General features: G+C 42.0%; 1 protein-coding gene across 6 annotated transcripts in view; it reads left to right on the top strand.

The window, feature by feature from the left end:
• The window catches only part of NSD3 (nuclear receptor binding SET domain protein 3), a 208,389-nt gene that overhangs the window by 10,800 nt on the left and 174,420 nt on the right, over positions 1-23,169 (top strand). For all 6 annotated transcript variants that reach the window (XM_073622338.1, XM_073622337.1, XM_073622342.1 and 3 more), the window contains exon 2: positions 15,396-16,162. In XM_073622338.1, coding sequence (XP_073478439.1) covers positions 15,440-16,162 — 723 coding nt within the window. In that variant the 5' untranslated portion in view covers positions 15,396-15,439. The remainder of the gene's footprint in view (positions 1-15,395; positions 16,163-23,169) is intronic.

Raw genomic sequence — 23,169 nt, 5'->3', positions numbered from 1 at the left:
GATGTTACGCCGAGTAAATAGATACCAAACATGTCACGCTTTATAATTGCACGCACTCGTGGAATGGCGACAAACTATGGTAGCTATGAATTTCCATAGGCGACGGTTTAATTTTTTTTACAGTTACCAGGTTAGAGTTACAAAGGAGGTCTAGGGCTAGAATTATTGCTCTCGCTCTGGCGATTGCGGCGATACCTCACATGTGTTATTTGAACACCGTTTACATATGCGGGCGCGACTTCCGTATGCGTTTTCTTCGCTGCGCGAGCTCGCGGGGGTGGGGGCGCTTTAAAAATTTTTTTTTTATTTATTTTTGGATTTATAAATTGTGTTTTTAAAAATTTTTTTTTTTTTTACTTTAATTGCTGTCACAAGGAATGTAAAGATCCCTTGTGACAGTAATAAGTGGTGACAGGTACTCTTTATGGAGGGATCGGGGGTCTAAAAGACCTCCGATCCCTCCTCTGCACTTCAAAGTATTCAGATCACCGAAAACGGTGATTCTGAATACTGTATATTTTTTAAAATTCAGCGCCATTGGCAGCCGAGTAAACGGGAAGTGACGTCGCTTCCGCGTTTACATTGAGAGGGCTGGAACGAAGCCGCCCACGGCTTCGTTCCAGCCCGCCCACAGCCGCCGGAGATAGCCGATTGGACACCGGGCCTCCCGATCGCATGGGAGGCCCGGTAAGAGCGGCGGGAGGCGACGGGAGGGGGGGGGGATGTCCCCTCCCGCTCCTCCGGTATAACAGCCGAGCGGCTTTTAGCCGCATCGGTTGTTATATACGGGTAGCCGATCGCCCTCTCAAAACAACAGTACAGGGATGATGCCTGCAGCTGCGGGCATCATCCCGGTATAACCCCGGAAAGCCGAGTATGCATATCTGCGTACGGCCGGCGGGAAGGGGTTAAGGGCTGAATTTTTGACGTGGCTCGGCCTGCACTGCTGCATCCATTCACAAATCCATTTTTAGGGATCTGTAAATGAAAAGACTACAAGTCCCATCTACAGCAGAGGGACTTGTAGATTTCAAGGGAGCACAATTGCAATGATATCACCATACTTGTAATCCATTTGATTCTTCCAGCCCCATAACTGTAGGTCTCTGTACACACCTGGGACTGCAGAAAGGAGTCTGCAGGCGCCTGTGCATTACACCTGCAATGATCTGCAGGCTTCGATGTAAAACAAATTCATAGACATTTTTTCTTTTATCAATGTTGGTGTATTTCATTTTTATATTTTTTAAGGATTAAGCAAGGGAAGGAAATTTTTAATCAATAGGACTGAATTATATTTCGGTTAGAGATGTAAATGGAAAATAATTGGGGGGTGGTGTAATTAAGCAGGGAAATATAGTATTGGTAAGACTGAATTGTATCTGGGATTTACTGTATGTATAGTGGGAGGGAGTTGATGAATATGTAGGGGAGGGAGAAATAGAAAGGTGGTCTCAATGATTAAGCAGGGGAAGAAAATATTGGATTGGTAAAGCTGAATAATGTTTGTAATAGAAGCAAAAAATGGAAGTGGTTCAGCAATGGGGGGAGAGGGCTAGAAATGTACTGGCTGAATGATTAAACGGATATGATTTTTTTGAATGGCTGCTTTATGTATGCAAAAGAGATTTGAAAGTGTTAAATACACATTGTAGGTAGATTTAGAATGGGAGGTACTGAGTGATCCTGGAACACAGATTTAGTATGAGAGAGAATGAAGAATTATGTAGGAATGGGGATGTAAAATTGACTTTCTTTATGATCAATGGGGAAGGTGAGTGAAATAATTAGAGATGCTTGAATATGTTTGTGAAAATGCACTTTAAAATGGGGCTGTACTGAATATGAAGGAAAGGAAATTGAGATGTACTGAATATTTGTGCTGGAAGGCGATGTATAATATTAAATAGTTGTCATTGAGTCTTTTAAATCATCCTGGTGAAGAGATTGAACGGGCCTGTTTAGACTGAGCAAATCCAAGCCCATTTGTCTGTATTCAGTCATTTTTGCCTGCAGCATTTCAGTATGATCCCCACTACCCTTGTAAATACCAGCAGGCAGGAGCAAGTCAAATGTTACACACTATCAGGGGGAAATTGTTTGCAGTTGAGATGTTTTATGATTCGGTTCATTCCCATTGGCTTGTATGTCAGAATAAAATCAGCTGAAACCTATCCGAATATAATATGCTCTGTTTATGAAAAAAGCAGCATGATGCACGGCACAGGCAAAAATGAATGCAAGTGCTCTGTACAATCCAGGTGAAAATGTAGGCTCTGCGTTCCCGACACTTCAGAATTGCATTCGCTTGGAATTGTTTGTGTACATTAGAGTTGGATAGAGAATGGAAACGAACCCATTAGGGATGTACCGATACTTACTTTGATTGTTTTATCGTTTATAAAATAGACGTGATAAAAAGCAGGAAAATTAATAATTGAGGAGAATAGGGAGCTAATTAAGGGGTTAAACAGAGGAACATTTGTTTCCCTTTTTTTTTTTTTTCTATTTTAGTGTTTTAGGGCTGAGCAATGTTGTTAATAAACAATGCCAGCTGCTTTTTTTTTTTTTTTACAGCTCCAATTACTGGACTTCTTTAACACTGGGGTGACCCACTGACGGCTCAAAGAACTGAGCCTGAAAGTATCAGTTTCAGGTATCTGTGCATTTGCACGAGTACCGATACTTTTACAAATACTCGGTATCGGTGCAACTCTATAACCCATTGAGGACCTTCATCTAAGTACCTTGTATGTCCTGGTCTATCTTCTCTGCTGTTCTACCATGAAAAACCACCTGGACTTACAGCAGGGTGCTGACTATTGCTAAATGTATAGAAAATACAGCGCTGTCAATGAGAGTTATATGACATGCAAAATATGATCTGCTATCTGTACATATCATTAAGCTGCAGTTAAAAAATATGGGATACCCACATAAAACAAGATAGTAACAAAAAGGAAACTGCGCTAGAAAAAACAAACAAAACTCAGTGTATGCACACATAGAGTTTAGAGTCCATCCGTAGTATATACACAGGTATCAGTTAACAGTCCGTGCAGAGTTCACAAAGGCATCTGTCCACATTTCTTAACAGGGTGACAGCACACTCTTAACCACCGCAGAAACAAGTGTAGAAGATAGGACAGTCCTCCACCTCTAAGTCAACTGCCTCTTACCAGCTCCCTTGATCTCTGGTAAGGAGATCACAGACGCTTTTTAGCTTATGACCCAGCTACAGTCTTGGGATGGAACATCAGATAAAATCTCCGTGGTTTCTTTACGTGAGTCTCATCAACATATCCATGGGCCAGTCATATGGAAAAAAGAAAGGCTTCCATAGTGTATAACGTCTAAATTTTTTATTGTATAAAAAAGTAATGCACTTACATCAATCCAGATAAGATAAGGCATCAATCAGAAGGCAAGCCGGCCGGCTCTCTAAAAACAAACGCCCGTAACTTCCGGGACTGCGTGTTGGTATGTTGGTGGCGTCAGCACGCCGCTCTCCCTACGCCGTTTCGTCAAACCTGACGTCGTCCAGGGGCACTATGCTGACTATTGCTGCAGCAGCGCAGATAGAATGTTACATTGTTACAGTGTATTTAGACTTGTTTTTTCATACCCCTGTTTAATTTCTTTTTTTTAATTTTTTTTCAAGCAGTATTAAAACTAAAATGTTATATATTGCAGCTTAAAGTAGTTGTTAAGCCACAGAGTCTTCCTGCTACAATCTCCTCTGTTAGTAAATGATGTGCCCCAGTGTATGTGTGTTAAAAAAAAAATAAGCTGCTGTATACCTTATTTTATAACGGCGTTCACGTGACCGGCCGCCTCTATCGATCTGACCGCTGCAGCGGGGGGGTATGGCTGAGAATCCCCCCCCCCCCCCCACTGATGTCAGACAGGAGGGGAGGAGAGAGGCGGCTGGCCATGTGAGCCCCACTATAAAATAAGGTATTCTGTGGCTTATTTTTTAAAACTCACATTATTCCAGAATGGGCAGATTTTTTTTTTACGTTATTTTGAAATAGTTGCATCAGGGAATACAGTAATGGCTTTTTACTATGGCCTACGGGCAAATGATTGGTTAATGTATGGAGAATATTGAGTGGACATTGGGATCTAAAATTCAGCTGTTCAGGAAAAGGTATTGCCTATTTAAACTTCCCTGGTACTGTCTCTGGCTCAGACAACATCGTAGTGCTTTGTGGAGAGGCAAATTTAATTGAATGATACTACATTCATTACACTGGAGTGGGGATGTTGATTGCAGGAAAGAACTAAAAGGTAAAATAGGTTTTCCTTATGGAAAGCTGTTTCTGAAAAACTATATTAGTGTTGAAAAGTTAGAACAGGGTTGTGCTGACCAAATCCATATGTGTAGGAAGAGATAACCATCAGTGGTGCTGAATAATTATGTAGCAAAGAGATAAAAAGGTGCAGTTGTAATTATACCAGTAGATCTATGGAAACCTCGGGCCAGAGCACAATCAGTGCTTGATTAATAGCACTGGGATACATGGGAGACATTGGGGGTCTAAAGAGGACCTGTCACCTGCCCATGCTATCACATAGAGGGCTTGTTAGCCCCCTTGTGTTGCTGATAAAGTAGACGAAAAGAAAAGTGTTAATGCTGAAAAAAAAAAAAAAAAAAAATTAAAAGCAGCCCTATACACCCCCAGTGCCCATGAGATTTCATAACTGATAACCCGTAAGGCTGGATTTACACCTTGGCATTTTTAGTGCTTTTTGCATTTTGCAGATTTGCACTACAGTCCATTTAACATGGTTGCCTATGGTTCTGTAGTGCAAATCTGAAAAATGAAAAAAGCACTAAAATGCATTGGTGTGAGTCCAGCCTAAAAGCTTTTTAAAGTACTGCTTACAGAGAATTTTAGGTACCATAGGCTTTTGTTGTGGTTTTTTTTTTTTTTTTTTTTTTTTTTTTTTTTTTTTTTTTTAGGGGGAATTGTTTCACATTACAAGCAGCTTTAAAGGTTGGTGATGGCTTGTTTTTAGAGTGAATTTCTTTATCATGCATTTCAGGACAAAGGACCTCAAACTCCTGGCATGCCTTCCGTTTTTGTTAGTATGATTAGGTGATGGAGGTGTTCGTGCGTTCTCTCTCTCTATCCTGAAAGATTTTATTTCTTGCTCCTGGCATTTTCTTCTGTTCTTTTAGCAAATTATTGTTTAGTATCCTGCTGCAGTATTCATTGCTGCTTTTCTAGCAATGCCTATCAACCTTTCTGAGTTGAGGAAAGGCATTTGCCTTTGCAGGCAGTTTGCATTGCGTGAGTGGCTGGTGGGGTACTCTACAGGTCCTGGGCTGTGGTGGAGCTCAGACCCTGAAGAAGTGTGTGTATGCCTGACTTTGAATGAGGTGAAGACTGAGCTTGTTCTTGAACCTTATTGCTCTGCATCTGAAGACTTTCACCTAGTAAGTGCCCCTTTTTAATTAAGGTCTCAGCATGCTGTTTCACCCCACCTATGGTGGCATGGTGGGTAGCAGCTACCATTAAGAGATTGCTAACATTTGCTTGCTCTTTCGCGGCCGTGTAAGGAGGGTGGTAAATCAGGCGCCATTCAGTTTGGATCCTTATTTTCCTTATATTGCTCCACCTTCGACAGGTACTCCTGACCCAAGTCTGCCCAGCAGGCAGTTCTGTGTATTTTGGGAAGTCATCCCTCTCTGGCTTATTAGTGCAGAAACAGGACTGGCTCCCTCCAGTTGTAATATTTGAAAGAGACACAGTTCAAAAGTTCCAGCTGAGCGCTTTGGCCTTCTAGTGTCTAGGCAAGCCTTCTCTCTGAGGTGTAGGGGTTTAGGTCTTGAGTGCCTCTTAAAGTGGAACTTTAGTCAGAAAATTAAGTCCTGCTAGATCAACTCAGGCTGGCCCCTTTTGCAGGTATATCTATGTAACACATTAAAAATAAGTGCCTATATGGTTTAAAATCTAGTAATACACTCTCTCACCCTGCTCTGCACATGCTCAGTCGCTCTCCATTTTTAGACACTGTTGAATTTGTAGAGGCTGATCTGCTGATAGCCTTAGGCCTCATGTACACTGCTGCTGGTAAACGGACGTTCAGAGGCAGTTGGATGCTTTTTTCAGCTGCCCCTGAACTCATCCAATGTTGTCTTATGTGTACATGTACACAGGGTCGTCTAATGTCGTTTTTAGGCAGTTGAGTTTAGAGGCCTTTTTTGGAAAGCAAAAAAAATGAGTTCAGACGCTGAGTTTAGAGGCATTTCAAGCGCTAAACGTGGTAACTCGCGTTTCGTTTACAGGTGTTTTTCGGTAAAAACGTTCCATGTACATTTAAGTCTTAGGCCACTTTCACACTGAGGAGCTTTACAGGCGTTTTAGCACTAAAAATTGCGCCTGTAAAGCGTCTCTTCTGTCACTCCAGTGTGAAAGCCCGAGTGCTTTCACACTGGAGCGGTGCGCTTGCGGGACGTTAAAAAAAAGTCCTGCAAGCAGGATCTTTGGGACGGTGGAATGCATGGGCAGTTCTGCCAAAGCACTGCGGCGCTTTGCGTGCACTTTTAGCCCCTTCCGGCGACAAAGCAGCAGCTACTGCCTCAGTGTGAAAGTGCCTTTAAAGCAGAGTTAAACCCTCCCTTTACAGCCAAGGAAGCTGTTTGATCTGCAACTGCCATGGTGCTGCACATATGAACATACCGGCCATTTAAAGGTTTGACAGTTTGGTTGAGGACACAAGCAAATGTGACAGTTGGCAATCCTGGCATTCCAGGAATGTAACTGTTTTTTTTTATATTGGTAAATCGATGGGTTTAGTTCCGCTATAATTTACTGCTGTTCAGGGGCACTGGGCTCCAGCAAGAAGAAACGGGAGCTATTCTGGACACAATTTACAGCACACATTAATGTTGGCAGCCTAATTATTAATGTACAATGTATGTTCCTTGCCAAAGAACATTTTATGGGTAAAGTTCCACTTTAAGGGTATAGTCACATTGCAGGCACATGTGAAACCTGGTACACAAGGTGGTGGGGATTTCAGACTCCCATCAGTACTTCAGGGTAGGGTAGGGGAAGAGTACGGAGGTTCCTTTGGTAAGCTCTGTCAGCATTGGTTCACTCCTGCCTCTTGGGCTTGGTTCTTGGCTGCATCAGCATTTTCACTGACTCCTTCAGGGGCACATTTCTCTTCTTCTTGTGTCTAGGGAAGATTTACTGCAAAGGGTAAGAGAAATCGGGGGACAGGGCATTGTCCTCTTCAGCTTAAAGTGCATGTAAACACGATTTTATGAAATTTGAGCTGGACACATATAGCTGCAGTGTTTTCTTATCTCTCTTCAAAGCACTATGTCCATTAGCTTGCTCCTGCTCTATTCTTCTGTAATCAGCATGGGAATGTCTGACAAGTTCTGCCACACAAGAGATAAAAGCAGCTTTGAGTTGTGTTGGGGACTATGCTATAAATAGATTAGCAGAGTGCTGAACAATTCAACAAACAGATCTGAAAGTCTCTACCTATGAGGAGAGGGGGTGTGTGCCTTTCCTCCAATCAGCTGTCTTGGCTGTATGCCCAGGCTTCACTGCAGTGCTAACCAGGAAGAGAAAATCTCCTAACACTATCTGAACATTCTTAAGAATATATAAAGCTGCAGACAGCAGATATGCATGTAAAACTTATGTAGGGAGATTTGTTTCACCTCTGTGTATCTGTGTAGCTGTTCACTTCACTGGGTATATGTGAGGGTTTACATCCAATTTAATCCTTGCAGGAGGATGCCCAGTCCTCTGACATCTCTCCCAACCTTAAAGAGGAAGTCCATGCTAAAACTAAAATTCCTGCATCTATAGCCAACAACATTCTAACACTAACCCATCTAGCCCTGTAAAGAAAAAAATAGTGTGTATATATATATATATATATATATATCTCTTTTCTGGAGCCGATCCGACCCGATCTCCAGCGGCGGAAGCTTTGCTGAGTACACGTCTGACAACGGCTGTGAAATTAATGGGGAGTGATGTCACCCATACTACTATGGGGCTTCTGTTGTCGGACGTGTCCTCTGTACCCGCTTCCACAGCGAAGCTGCGGCTGACAGCTCAGCGTGGGGTCAGAATCCGCTGCTGGAGATCGGGTCGGTTTGCCTGCAGAAAAGGTATGTATACTGATATTTTTTTTTTTTCTTTACAGGGCTAGATAGGTTAGTGTTAGAATGCTGGTGGCTATAGATGCAGGGATTTTAGTTTTAACATGGACTTCCACTTTAAAGACTTTTACTGGGGTCCGCAAAGATGTGAGGATCAACTTGGAACTGCAGCAACCAGTCAGTCCTTGATTAAGGGCTCTGGTCTGGGAACTTCATTACCCAAAACAGTTTGTGCAACATTACCCCATGGGGACTTCAGCAAAATGTGGGCAGTACCTGAAGTGCATCCTACTATCTCCTGCCTTAAAGAAAAACTCCATCTTTCCACCCACTTTACATAGTTCGAGCTTGCCAAGCTGGCCCAAATGAACTATGTTCTTCACTAACACGTGAGGCCGCTAGATGTGTGGTATAAATTGTATGGAGCTGCACCTATATACAGTTTTTATACCGCACATCCCAGTGACCTCTCGGGTTAGCAAGAGACAGTGGAGGTTATTTACGAAAGGCAAATCCACTTTGCACTACAAGTTCAAAGTGCACTTGGAAGTGCAGTTGCTGTAGATCTGAGTGGTAGTTCTGAAATGAGGGGGAAGTTCTGCTGATTTTATCATCCAATCATGTGCAAGCAAAAATGCCGTTTTTTAAAAAAAAATTTCTTGCATGTCCCCCTCGGATCTACAGCGACTGCACTTCCAAGTGCACTTTCAGTGCAATTTCAAGTGCACTTTGCACTTGTAGTGCAAAGTGGATTTGCCTTCCGTAAATAACCCCCATAGTTTGTTAGTTCGATCTTTCCAAGCTGGCCCAATGTAAAGTGTGTTGAAAGATGGAGTTTTTCTTTAAAGTGGATATAAACCCTCACATATACCGAGTAAAGTGGACAGATGAAACAAATCTTCCTACATAGGTTTTATTAGTATATCTGCAGTATTCCCCTCTCTGTATCCTTTTATGAGTGCAGATCCTGTTAAAAATCTTTTTCATCTGTCTCAGCAGACAGACTGCCACACACACACACCAACTGTGCTGTGAATAGACAAGCTCTGAGATAAGTAAACACTAGGGGTGCAAGGGGTCCGTGATCCGAACGGTTCAGCCTGTTCGGATCGGCACACATGCGCTCCGCGCCGCTGTCTCGGCCTTAGGAAAGGCCGCAGCTTCGACCTAGCTCCGGAGCGGCGGCCATCTTGGTACACCCGGTGGCCGTTTACCATGGGTTCCTCTCTCCCCTCTGTGTACTGATCTGTACAGTGGAGGGGAGAGATCGGATGGCAGCAGTGCCAATACTCTGCAATTCCCCTGCCAATACTCTGCCAATACCCTGCCATACTCTGCTAATATATTATTACAGTGGGGGATATTGTGGATATTATTACAGTGGGGGAGATGACGTGGATATTACGGTGGGGGAGATTTTTTTTTTGTTGATCCCAAAATGATCCGAACCGTGAGTTTTTTTGATCCGTTGCACCCCTAATAAACACTACAGATGTATAGGGGTGCAACGGATCGTTGCCGATCCGTGATCCGTACGGATCACCCTCCGCGGATCGGCACACCCGCGATCCGCGGAGCACTTTTCGGCCTCAGCCATAGGAAAGGCCGCGGCTTCGGCCTAGCTCCGGAGCCGGCGGCCATCTTAGTACACCCGGAAGCGGCCGCTGTCTCGACAGGAAGTGACATTTCGTCGCCGCCATCTTGCTACACCCCATACTCCTGCACAGTACAATAATGATAGAGTGAGATGGGGGCAAGCGGACATCTTGTTACACCCACCGGAGTTTTAGATTTAAAAGCCATTTTCAACACAAAACTGAGCTTATATGCACAAATACTGTATTTATGCATATAAGCTCGGTTTTGTGTTGAAAATAGCTTTTAAATCTAAAACTCCGGTGGGTGTAACAAGATTTGTGAAGGTTTTTTTTTTTTTTTTTTTTTCTGATCCGAAAATGATCCGATCCGTGACTCTGATCCGAGGATCGATCCGATCCGTGAGATTTTTGATCCGTTGCACCCCTACAGATGTATGTGTTTAGTTCAAAATCCATAACTGGGGTTTACAACAACTGTAACAAAACCCTGACCATTCCTGTGTGCCAACAAGTGTGAAACCCGCTTTAAGGTGTGCCAATTTAGGGGTATTGGTAGGCATGCAGCCTACTCTTGCTGTGAGTGGGGGCCTGCCAGTCTTTTATTTGGTCTGAAATAACTTCATGGCTAAAGTTCCTGGGGCCCTCTAAGTTGGTTCTTCTACCAGTAACAAACAAGAGCTCTTTCCGGAGGCCCTACGCTTCTGTTTGGGTGGCCTGGTAGCTTTCTTGGGCAGCTTTCCCAGCTGGGCCTGATGTTGTTTCACATGACATGTATCTTATGGCTCAAGTGCTTGGTTAACCTCTTGGAAACTAAGCATTTTTCTGACACTTGTTGCTTACAAGTTAAAATCAGTATTTTTTTGCTAGAAAATTTACTTACAACCCCCAAACACATGTGTATATATATTTTTAGCAGACTCTAGAGAATAAAAGGTCAGTCGTTGCAATGTTTTATGTCGCAGTGTATTTGTCTCTAAGACCCCTAATCCCTCCTTTGCACTTAAAAGCAAGTTTGGCTGTTTTGAATACTGACTTCTTTTTTTCTTTAAGGCGCCAGTAAACTGGAAGCGATGTCATAACTTGATGTCATGATTCGAGACCCGATCAAAACCAATTCCGGCTTTGTTCGCTTCTCTGGGCAGCAGGTGGATGTGCTGCTCTGGCCTTCTGGTGTGTGTGTGTGTGTATATAAAGAGAGTGGGTGTTATCTCAGTTTGGCTGCAAAAGTATACTTTCACACTGGGGCGTCGGCGGTGAAGTGCCGCTATTTTTAGCGGCGCTTTACTGTCATTTTTGCGGGGGTTTTCGGCCGATGGGGCGCTTTTAACCCTCGCTAGCGGCCGAAAAAGGCTTAAAACGACCCGCAAAGTGCCGCTGCAGCGGCGCTTTCACGGCAGTTCGGCAGCAGTGCCCATTCAGTTCAGTGGGCAGGAGAGGTGTATATACCGCTCCAGAACTGGTGCTTGCAGTTTTTTTAACATCCTGCCAGCGCACCGCACTCTGGCTTTCACACAGAGACTGCAGGGGAGCCATTTTTCAGGCGCTTTACAGGTGCTATTTTTAGTCCAAAAGCGCCTGAAAAACGTCTGTGTGAAAGGGGGCTTAAAGGTGTTGTGGTGTGTTTGTTTTTTTTTTTAACTGCTTGCTAGAGTATATCTAAAGTCTAAAACTTTTTTAATTTTGGATAGCGTAGAGAAAGGGGTCTGTCAGGAGTCCAGAAACTTATATATATAGATATATATATATATCTATCACCAGGGTATGTATACTTTTGATCAGGGTCACTTGGGTAGTTTCTGTTGCCATTATGATTTAAAAAGAGAAAACACAGTTGATTGATAATAAATGGCTTCAGCCAAACACTAACCATGAGTGCAAGAAATGTTTTTGTGTTATCCATATTCTCTGAAAAATGGCCAAGAAATCATAAATTCTGCCAGGGTATGTAAACTTATGAGCACAACTGTATTTCCAATATGAGGGAAATTCTCCATTGGTTCACGGAGACAAATGCCCCCATTGGAAGATTTCTTCTGGTGGTGCCTTTGTTTTTGCTGTCTGTGCCCTGATCACTAATGCCAGCAGAATAAAAAACAAAAAAAACTGACCATGGTTCCCACTATTCTATTCAAATAAATAAAATAACTTTGCCCTTTGTTATACTTTAAAGAGGACCTTCACCCAGGAGTGTGAAAATCAAATACTATAGCTGCTGACATTTTACAAACCGATAGTAATCAGCCCAAGCATTGAGAAAAGGGTAGTTGGTGGCTTGGGCGAAGGAGCAGAATGTGGGTAACGTAGTTTCTGGGTGTAGATGTGGTTTTAGAACATGCAAAAACTTGATCATCCATAATCTAGCCATAGGTGTAGTTTTAGATGGGTCAATCTCGTTCTAGGAATAGAGTGATAGGAATGATTGGGATCACATTTCCTGTTCTGGAATGGCGTAAAGCTTAACCTCAATCTTTTGCCCAAAGTTACATTGTACCATTTTGTAAAATATGTCTATAAATAGAAATGACCCCTAAGCCACACCTTTTTGATTAGTTGCTATTTTCTCCATTTTTTTTTTTTTTTTTTTTTGCATGTGGACTAACCCTGAAATTTCAAGTAAAATGGTAGTCATATGATGGGGAAATATGAAAAAATGAAATGATGATGAATGTTGTTTAGAAACAATGTTGTGGATTAAATAGCAGAATAATAATTTGATAATCTTTGAAGAATTACTTTTTGTAGGCAGCTGTTATGCTGGTTGGAATGATAGAATGTGAGCACGTTCCAGATATTTTGCAGCAATGCTTTCTAAAGGCTAAATTCACCTTTTTAGGAAAGATGACTATGCAGCCAAAGGGTCTTAGTAGGTAAATTACCATTTGCACCCCCATATAAACAGCCCCTCCCTTCCTCCAGTCCTACCTTGTTTGAATGTACCATTTCTTGGGTGCACACCACCAGCATCATAGGATCAAGCTCTCTTGTTCAAAGCCCCACGCATGTGCAGTGCAATTTCTACCCTTGTTGCAGCAGCTTAGCTCCGCTTTGTTGTGAGAGCGCACCATGCTTGTGTGGGCCTATGAATAGGAGAGCGCTCACTCCTGTGATGTTGGGGGGTGTGAGCCCAACTTATGATGTGCCTTAATAAGTCAGGACGAGGAGGGATGGCAATGGCAGTGACATTATTACGTTTAAAAACTGCAGTTTTTATTTTCTCAGTAGGGTATAGTGAAACCATATGTAAAAATAAATGACCAACATATTTTTATTTTGCAACTGCAAATCTTCTGCGACATGTATGTTAAAAAAAATCATAGCTAAAATGTGTGAGTTTTTAAGCTGAGATGTTTAAATTGACCCAAAGACCAGTGCGGTCAGAAGACCGCTCCTCTACCTATATGTGTTTGCATTGTAGGAGGAAAGTAAAGCAGAGAGAACTTGTGCAAACATGGGGAAAATGTACACTGCATGACTTCTAGTTTCCGGTAGGAAAATACAAGTAAAGCATAAACTTGAGGGCCAAGCCCCTAAAAACAGACCTGTCATGCATAGTAGATGTGGCCATCATACCTTGGATCCTAGTTACAACTGAGCAGTTTGTATCTCGAAGCGTAAAGCGCTCAGTATCCCAAATCCATGGTTTTCAATTGGGCCTGCTCACACCTGAGTGTACAGTCGGTTGTAGCTTGAAGGAGTACATGAGCTTCACGAACAGTTGCAGCGGCTGTATGTATGAACTGTATGTAGCCTCAGCTACATACAGTATACAACGTTGTGTTCCACCAGCAGAACATGAACTTCCGTTCACGGAACAAAACTGAGTTGATAAAAAGGTTTTTTTTCCTGTGAATTAATATGATGCGTCTTCTGATTGGCTGAGGCGTGCTGATGATGTCACACACTCCAAATTGTGTGATGGCCCCCAAATGGATATTATTGTTGTTAGCAAGTTGAAGCATTTTTGGTTCCAGACATTTTTTTTTTTTTCTAAGACCCCTTTCACACTGGGGCGTTTTGCAGGCGATACAGTGCTAAAAATAGCGCCTGCAAAGCGCCCTGAAACAGCCGCTGCTGTCTCTCCAATGTGAAGGCCACGAGGGTATACACCGCTCCTGCCCATTGAAATTAATGGGTCAGCGCGGCTTTACCGCTGGCATAGCGCTGCTGCAGTGGCACTTTGCCGGCGGTTTTAACCCTTCTTCGGCCGCTAGCAGGGGTTAAAACTGCCCCGCTAGCGGACGAATAGCGCCGCTTTACTGCCGACGACGCCCCAGTGTGAAAGGGGCCTAAATGTCTTTCAGAGGTCCCATATCTGTTCCATAAATGCGGAATTGCTTGGATTACATGCTTGGCAATCAGTCGGTAGACCCGGTTGGTTTATGTCTATGGGTAGGATAGTAGGGGGCACATAACCACTCCTTGTGTGTTTGCTACATACTGAAGTGCTGGAGCAAAGATCTGAAGCAAATTGTGGCTATCAATATGTAAATATAAAATCTGCGCTGAGTCATACAAGTTCAGCAGCTTGCTAAAAACTAGTTATGCCTGAAACCTGAAGTTCCTCAGCTGATCTTTTCACTGCTTATACTTCTGTTACCAGCCAGAATAAGTGTGACTTTAAAGTGTAACTCTAGATAATTTTGAATAGAGTAGGTAAGAAGGGTTAGAACATGTGAGGTATTCATGGCTGTGAAAGGTTTCATGGGGAGGGATTTCATCTCTTTTTCTCTTCTGGGGACAACCTTCTCATTAGGCAGGGAATGGTAAAATAAAATCTACAACGGTAATGAAAAGCTGACCTGTTGGTGTGTTTTTTTTTTTTTTTTTTTCTGACTTTTTTTTTTTTTGAGATCCAGGCTCTATTCAAGTTTGGGGTGCAACTTGGATGTGACTTGTCCCTCTGCAAATTCGGACCCACTGTTGCATGTAAAAAATTCATTTATGACTTTCATGCAACTTTTGAGGGTTAAAATTGAAGTCTATGGCCCTCAACTTGCATGAAAGTCGGACCAAAGTAATGCATGAACTGTGAAGTCACTATGATTTTAAATCGCACATATACGAATGGTTATCATTGGAAAACATGGAGTACGACTTGTCATACAACTTTGATGTCCAAAGTCGTATAAGTGTGAATGGGGTGTTGACCTCATTTCTTGTCTGACAATTTTATCACTGTGACAGGAAGTGAGGGGAAAAATCCCCATTGTATAAGTGAACCGTTGTAAAATACTTAAACTTTTCATAGGGAAAAAAACGTAACCTGGCCATAGATGGATTGAAATTCGTCTGGTTCAGTAATGCTGCTGTGTGGCCACTTCAAATTTTGTTGAATGGGCTTGTTGGAAAGGAAATTCTCAATGAGAAATCGGTGTGTTCTGACAGTAGAGAGTCCCCGCTGTCAGAATACATGGCCTCATGATGGAGGATTTCTCGATCCACCTCGATTGTGTGGCTGGCTGAAAAAAAGAAACCAGCCATCTTTGTCCAGCCTTAATGTAGATACACCCACTTTAGCATTGTCTGCAGCATAAAGGGGGAGGCTCATGGTGCTGATTATTCATATTGGGGGTGATGGGTTTGATTTCATGGCAAAATGTTAAAATCACTGTCATAATTTTTTTTGTGAAGATTGAACTTTTATTTATTTTTGTCTGCAGGCCCTATGAGAGAAAGGGAAAGCTGATGATGCCTGAGCACGACAATGGATTTCTCCTTCTCTTTCATGCAAGGGATCATGGGAAACACAATCCAGCAACCCCCTCAACTCATCGACTCAGCCAACAACCGGCAGGATGATGCCAACAGCAGCGATCAGGCTGACGAGGGCGGTCATACGCCCTATGATTCTGGTCTGCAGCCGGATTTCCAGTACCACACGCCTACCACCGAGGACTTGCCACCCCTCACCAATGGCTATCAGTCCTCTTTGGGATATGACTCACAGATCAAATACCAGGCATATTCTCAGTTCCCCAATGGCTCAGCCAATGGGTATGGCAGCAGAAACTTCAGTACCCTGGAGTATTACCACCACCTGGAGACTGCCGCTATGCGGCCTAATGAGGGGGTAGTTAAATCTTCTCCTCCCCAGCCCACCTCCCCCCCAACAAGTCTCCAACCTCCTCCTTCCACTTTTACTCAAAAAAAGACTGGCTCCCCAGAGATCAAGTTAAGAATTACAAAGACAATTCAGAATGGGCGGGAGATGTTTGAATCCTCACTATGTGGGGATCTCCTTCACGAATTCCAAGCCAGTGAAATCAACCGGAAAAAGCATGAAAGGCGGCGGGAAAGGAAGGAGAAAAGAAAGAAAAGCAGCAAGCATCATCATCACCACCATCACCATCACCACCGTGAGGAGGTGAAGGTGGAGGAACCACAACCCAACAAGATTCAAAAGCTGGAGCCTCCTGAGGAAGAGATAGTGAGTTCTGCTGTATCTGCTTTAATGTGATTTGCAGATGTGTTCCTTTGTTGTATTATGTTATAGAAGTGTAACACCTTACTTATTTTTTGTATTTGTTGATGTTGCATGGTGTAGGGAGTTCAGATAGTTCGCTTGAGCTGAGCTTGCTTCAAATACATTTTTGTTTTAATATGCAATTTGGCTTGTAATCAGTCTTCATGTTCTCTTGCTGATCAAATATTTATTTTTGTTACACTTACTCTTCCCTCTGTTCTAAATAAAGCTAAACTAAAAGGGACATTTTATTTTTTTTTATTTTGCTTTTTGTTTGTGTTTTCCCCCTTTTCTTTTCTATGCATGAAATAAAGCTAAGCTATAGTTCTGATCTTTTAACTTTTTTTGTTTTAAATCCTTTTTAAAGTTTTTATGTATTTTCTATAGAGCAGCCTTTATCAACCTATTACCCGACAGGAAACCTAAAAAAAAAATTCAGGTCCCCTGCTAAATATTGTACCTACAACACACTGTACATTATTGTGAGCAATAACGTGTAGAAAGTTTTTACTAAAACTCTCAATGTGGCATGTGTATTTGACACCCAAATAATTTTTTAAATTCTTCCCATACACTGAAATTATTTTTATTAAGGCCTCATTCACACGGCTGTAAAAAAAATTTACTGGTGTTATTATACATATGTTTTCTAGGAGAAAAGTTCCTGCGTAATGGTCAGTAAAATACTTGCATATAGATGCATTTAAACACGTAAAGTCTATGCGTACATAAAATGTGTATGTGTGTATATATATATATATATATATATATATATATATATATATATATATATATATATGTATTTTTCCCCCTTTTTGTTTAGGCTTTATTTACGTTAGTAAAAAAAAAAAAAATTTACTTGCCTGCTCTGTGTAATGGGTCCCCTGCAGGCACTCCTGGCTCCACCCCCCTGCAAGCTGCTTGCTATAGGGGCACTTGTGCATGCTTGCTCTCGAGCTGCCTCTGTTTCTATTGACACACAGAACGGGGCTTAGCCCTGCCTCCCTCACTGGCTGTGATTGACTGCAGCGGGAGCTGGGAGAGCAGCTGCTCTTGTGCACATGGCTGGATCGAGATCTCAGAAAAAGAAACCATAAACTTTGTGATGTCCCCTAACTTTTGATTTGTGTCCAGTGAAGAAGGTGGGGGATCAGTTCACCATTACTCGCTTCTTAGGGAACCCCCTGCAACCTCCCGGAGGAACCCTGGTTGAGAAAGGCTGCTATAAAACATAGGTGCACCTTTTACAAACTATGTTTTAATGTCCTCCACCCTTCTTTTCATTGGTACAGTACAAACTATTGCATAACTTTTGATTGAACTGGCTGGATGCAAATCTCTGCATGCTCTTTACTGTCTTAATTCCAATGTGGTGTTTTTTTTTTTTTTTTTTTTTTTTTTTGCTGTAATGTGGTGGTGCATTAACCCCAATGCACAATAAGAAGCAACAAGTCTGCACTTCGGGATACAGCAGTACATGTATGTGAATGTACATGTGTTGCTGAAAAATACTGAAAGCCACTTTTTCATTTGTTGAGGCCCGTTAATATACCTAAAGGTAGAAATTTTTTTTTTTTTTATAGCTGAAGTTTTAATTATATTTTTGCATAGTTACACTGGTCCAAGCTAGACCAATGTAAGAATGCTTGTGTCATACCTGGAATACCCACATGGAAGCTGAAAATCACTGTAGTAGGCACTGCTTCTACAGGGACGGGCGCTAACTTCCGTGACCCATGCCAAGCAGCTGACCTGCTGCTTAGTGAACACAGGAGGTCGCTCCTTCGGCACGGGCACCATTCAGAGAACACTTTTTGCATTTTCTCCACGATTGCAAAGCATTCTCAAGTCGCTGCCCCAACTATACTGGTCTTGAGGTATTTTTTCATATGGAAGTAATCAGTGCCCAGGGTGAGGTAGGGGGTAGTCTGTATTGCCCATGGCACCTATGTGAGTAGTTGCTTGATGTGCTCACATACTTAGTGGTACCTGTGCCCATTCATTTCTGATGGGACATCAACTTTCCTCCACACACCAAAAACTTCCTTGACTGTCCTTGTCCCATTTCACTGCATGTGTGTTCCTGCCCCGTGAGGGCGAGGTGTGGCGTGTACTGTGTGTAAGGATGTTGGGAATCAATTTATAATTCAAGCATATCTAAACCCAGAAAAAAATATTACAGCTTGCCAATCCTTAGATGTGGTGGCTGTATTAGTTTTCTTTTCGATTTTGGGTTTAGAAACTCTTTACTGGAAGCAACCCCAAACAACACATACAGAAAGTGTGTCTAGTACACACACATAGATGTGAATCTGGCCTATAAGGTGCACCTTCCCTTTAAACTCAATCTTTTGCTTTGCATTGTTCAGGGTTTTTGCAGTGATGTCTGTGGCAAATGTTAAATTTTCTTGTTCGTGTACAAAGCAATAATGACAGCTTCTGGACGCAAATGGTAAAAAGTTACATGGTTGATCCTTAAAAGCCTTTAATAGCCATGAAATCTGTGTGTAAACACTCCAAACGTTCATACGTGGGTCTCCAAAAGCTTAAAGGCTTAAGCCGTTGAACCTAAATGTTGCTCAGGTGCAGTTCTTTGTCATGCAAGTTATACCTCAGTCCTGCAGATCAGTAGTTTACATGCCAGGAGAAGTTGAGCTTTTGCTGTACTCACAGGCTGCTCCGGATGCAAGAGTTGCAGGTCTCATAGACTCAAGTTGTACAGTTGCTTTTCTGGCCCCACCCCCGCTTACCGTTCACAAGGTCAGAAGAAGAAAGAAATGGAGATGTGGTGACAGGGCTGGGGTCTATGAGACTTGCAAAACTTAGATCCAGAGCAGTCAAGAAGGTACCGCAGGAGCTGGATTTCCTTTGGCATGTAAACTTACTGATTGGTGGGACCTACCTACAAGTGGTAAGTCCACTTGAGGAACAAGAATGCTTGAAACCTGTGCAGGTGATCCTGTCTGCAATTTCTTTCTTCTTTTGCACCTAATGTCTCTTGCATGCTATACCTGCCGTGTTTTGTCTTTATGGACAGTGTTGCAGCAGCTGCAGGGACATATTTATACTGAACCAAGGTGAGTTTTTCGGCTGCTGTGGGACTACAGGTACCAGCATGACTTGCCTTAAATGCTTTGGCTGGCAGGGCCAGCTGGCATCTGTAGGCCCACAGCTGGAGGAAGCTGATTGCCTTTCACTGGTATAGTTTAAGGTAAAAAGTGAAACTGTCATTGCTTATCTTATACCACAGTGCTCTGCTACACATTTATTGCAGTACTGAATGAGAGGTAAATGGCAGAGCTTCATGTCGGCCAGTAGATTGTACACATTGACAGCTTCTAACTGGTGGAGATAAGCAGAAAGCGGGGGTGGTTGCTGCCTTTGACGTAGGAGGCACAATGTGCACTGTACGAGGTTTAGAATACAAGGAAGTGGGAGCTGATGTGATGTGGTACGGGCCGGACACTACACCGTGTGAGCTCCTGCTGGTTCACAATCCCAACAAAGCGAATGCAGATGGCTACAAGAACTGAAAAGTAGATAAATGTGTCAGCAGAAATATTTACTGCACCTTTTTGTCAGGTGTAATTAGTGGGGGGTATATAGCTCCTGAGAATTGATCAGCCTTGTTTTTAACAGATTTATTAGGATTTACATAATTATATGTACATCTATAGGAGTGAAGGGGATGATTATCCAATCCCATCTCTAGCATTAGGATACATAAATGATAAAGGTCAAAAGTCTTTGCATACTGGTTATCACCAACTGTGACAAAGGCCCCCACCCCCAAGTGTTTATTATGGGTGCATTACATTTGAACACACTTGACTAGACATAACATTTATATCTCATTCAAATGTTGATAGCCAGTCTGACTTTTTGCACTTTACAAGATATACTGGGAAATGGTGGAGTTCAGCTTTAGGCTGCATTCACACCTGAGCGTTGGAGGTGGAAAAAAAAATCAATTATTTTCTATGGAGATGGTTCACATGTCCACCACTCCATGTCGCCTGAAGCTCAAAAAAGTTCTGGAGTTTTTTTTTTTTTGTAGCTTTAACCGGGCAGATTTGAACGTTTGGCATGTCTTCTCATAGATATTGAAACTCGCCAGTTGAGTGTTTTGTTGTGCGTTTTTGTGCAATTTTCTGCTCCAAATGAAAAAATTTCAAAAATAAAATGGTAGTAATATGAGTAAATAAATGCAAAATAAATACACAAATAACTAAAAATCATAAATAAGTAAAATGAATTTGTTTAATACATTAATAAATAACTAAATATTACATTTGTTATTAATAATAAAATAACAAACACCCAAACTCGAACAAAAAATACATTATTAATAATGTATTTATTTTGTGTTGGGGTGTTTAGTTATTATTAGTTAAAAAAAAAAAAAAAACTGTATAAAAACACAAGTTGCGCATAAAAACGTGCCAGAAAAGCGATCAAAGACGCTACGCTCAGGTGTGAATGCAGCCTTAAAGAGAATCGGGCGAACATTTTCGTCCAAAGAATTTTCTTACGAATTTTGTGTAGTGTGTACACAACTTTTGGCAACCGATTCCACATTTTCGTCCCAAAATTCCCGAAGGCACAAACGCCAAAATTTTTCTCGTACAGGAGCAGAACAAACAATTTTTGCTTAATGTGTACCGTTTTCATACAAGAAAAATCAGAAAAGAAAAACTGAGCAAGATCAGAAACCATAAACAACAAAAAAAAAAGGCCTTTGTCGTACGAGAATTTTCGTGAAAATATTCGTACGAATTTCTGTTTATCGCTTCTGATTTGCTGTGAAACGTCGAAAAATCGAACAAACATTTGCCCGATTCTCTTATAGTGTGTGTACCCACTTAAGAGATACTCTTCAGGCTTACTCTTCGTTTATCAACATTACACTGCTCACCCATGCATAGTGTAGACGTTTCAGAGTTTTACCATGTTTTTTTTATTTATATATTGTATTTTCACCCTTGCAGCCAAATTCTCCACCCCCATTATTGTGTTCCCACTCACGCAGCGTATTGAAACAAAACAATTTAATTATAATTCCTGCCTTTCTAGTTTCTTTTGTAGCAAGATTTTACATTGAAATTGCTTGAAATAGTCACTATGTACAGTTGGAGGGGGAACAATTTTTGTAAAGGTGCATTAACATACAATGTACCAACCAAGCCTTGAGATCCTAAACCATTTGTTAGGATAGATGCACATCTAATTTACTGCTGATCAAAAACTACCAGAACCATACGGACAAGGTTAATTATGGTGAACATTAAAGTATATGTGAACACCCACCTTGTAAAATAACCAATTCAGTTTAAAATAGGAAAACATTTGTGTGTGTTTTTTTTGTTTTTGTTTTTTTGACTTGCAGTTCCAGGCATCGGGCAAGAAGTGTTTTTTTTGTTTTTACATTTAGCTCTGCTGTGGGCAAGCAGTAGGGTTTAGATCTGATGGTTGGCTCTCATGTAAAAGCAGCCTCCTCTCCTCCCTCCCACAGAGTGGTGATCTCCGTGTGTCACGGAGCTGAAATGCATTGGCCGTAGTAACAATGTCGCGCCTCCTGTGACAAACGGCACTCTGATCCAATGGTGGGACATTGAATCAGTGTGATGTGATCACAGGAGGCGGGACATTGTTACTGCGTCCCGGGCAATTTAAATACAGCTCCGTGACACACAGAGATCGCCGCTCTGATCCGGGCACTGGTGAGGCTTCATCCACAGACACTTGCAGGCTGCATGATGGGCACTGGTGAGGCTACAGGCACAGGCGAGGCTGCACGACGGGCACTGGTGAGGCTGCATTGATCTCTTGTGTCATGTCTGCAGTCTCTGACCATCTCCTTTAGTATGTCTGCAGTCTGACCGTTCCTGTATCATGTGTGCTAGAAGTGCAGTGTGTTTAGGTAAGATAATACAGACATGATGCAAGAGATGGTTAGAGACTGCAGACTGCATTTTTTCTTGAGTTTTTCTTGCACTAAAGGTGCCAATGGTCAACAATAAAGTCATATTAATTTTAATTGATGATATTAATTAAAATGTCAAATATACAATTGTACTATATTAAAATATAAATATTTTTAATAAATATACAAATTTTTTTAAAACTGTCATTTTCGATATCGGTTTCGGCCTAGTGCAGCCTTAATTTTTTTTTTTTTGGCACCAAAATTTCCATTCGGTGCACCCCTAGTTATAACCTCTGTCGGTTTATTTTTTTGCCATCTGTGTCCCATTTGGAGATCTACCTTCACTTCATGTCCGATAGCAAAAACAGGAAGTGAGAGGAAATCCCTGCAAATTAAGGGAACCTCTTGGGGACCCTCCAGGGCAGCAGAATTGGTGTCCCCATTGGAAGATTTCCCCTCTACTGCTTTTCTGGGGACGACCCAAAATTTGAGATTTTCTTTGACTGTCACTTTTAATGATAATGGTAAACAGGACAAATAGAGAGGGGAAGTCTCGCTAATGGGGGCACAGACAGCGATAAAAACCTGACAGAGCTTTGCAAGGGAGGGGGGAGGGGGGTTGTGGTCAGCACGAGTTTGATCATTGGAGGACAGGCGGGCTGTTCTCCCAGTACAGCCAGAAAACTGACCACGCTGGACTGGATGTACTCTCATGCCTAGTGTGGTCAGTTTGAAATCGGAAACAAGGGGACTGGCAGGATCACGAGGTATGTCACACAAAGGAAGCAATACAAAGAGAACAGGATACTTTTTAACACAAGTACATGGTACAGCATAAATATGAAATGTTGGGGTAACATTCTTTAATTTCCCAGGTCCCTTCTTAGTGAGGAACGTCACTCTGGTTTAAAAAAAAAAAAAAATTAGGAATCTGCAAACCCAACATTTTATATTCTTGATATGTGCCTGCTGTACCATGTAGAAGGTATCCTATCTTTTGTATTACTTTCTTTGTGTGAAATCCCTGGAGTTCCTCCCATCCTCT

The sequence above is a fragment of the Aquarana catesbeiana genome, linkage group LG03, assembly GCF_042186555.1.
Source record: "Aquarana catesbeiana isolate 2022-GZ linkage group LG03, ASM4218655v1, whole genome shotgun sequence".
NCBI lineage: Eukaryota > Metazoa > Chordata > Amphibia > Anura > Ranidae > Aquarana > Aquarana catesbeiana.
The sequence above is the reverse complement of the archived record's forward strand: the minus strand, read 5'-3'. Positions and strand labels throughout refer to the sequence as shown.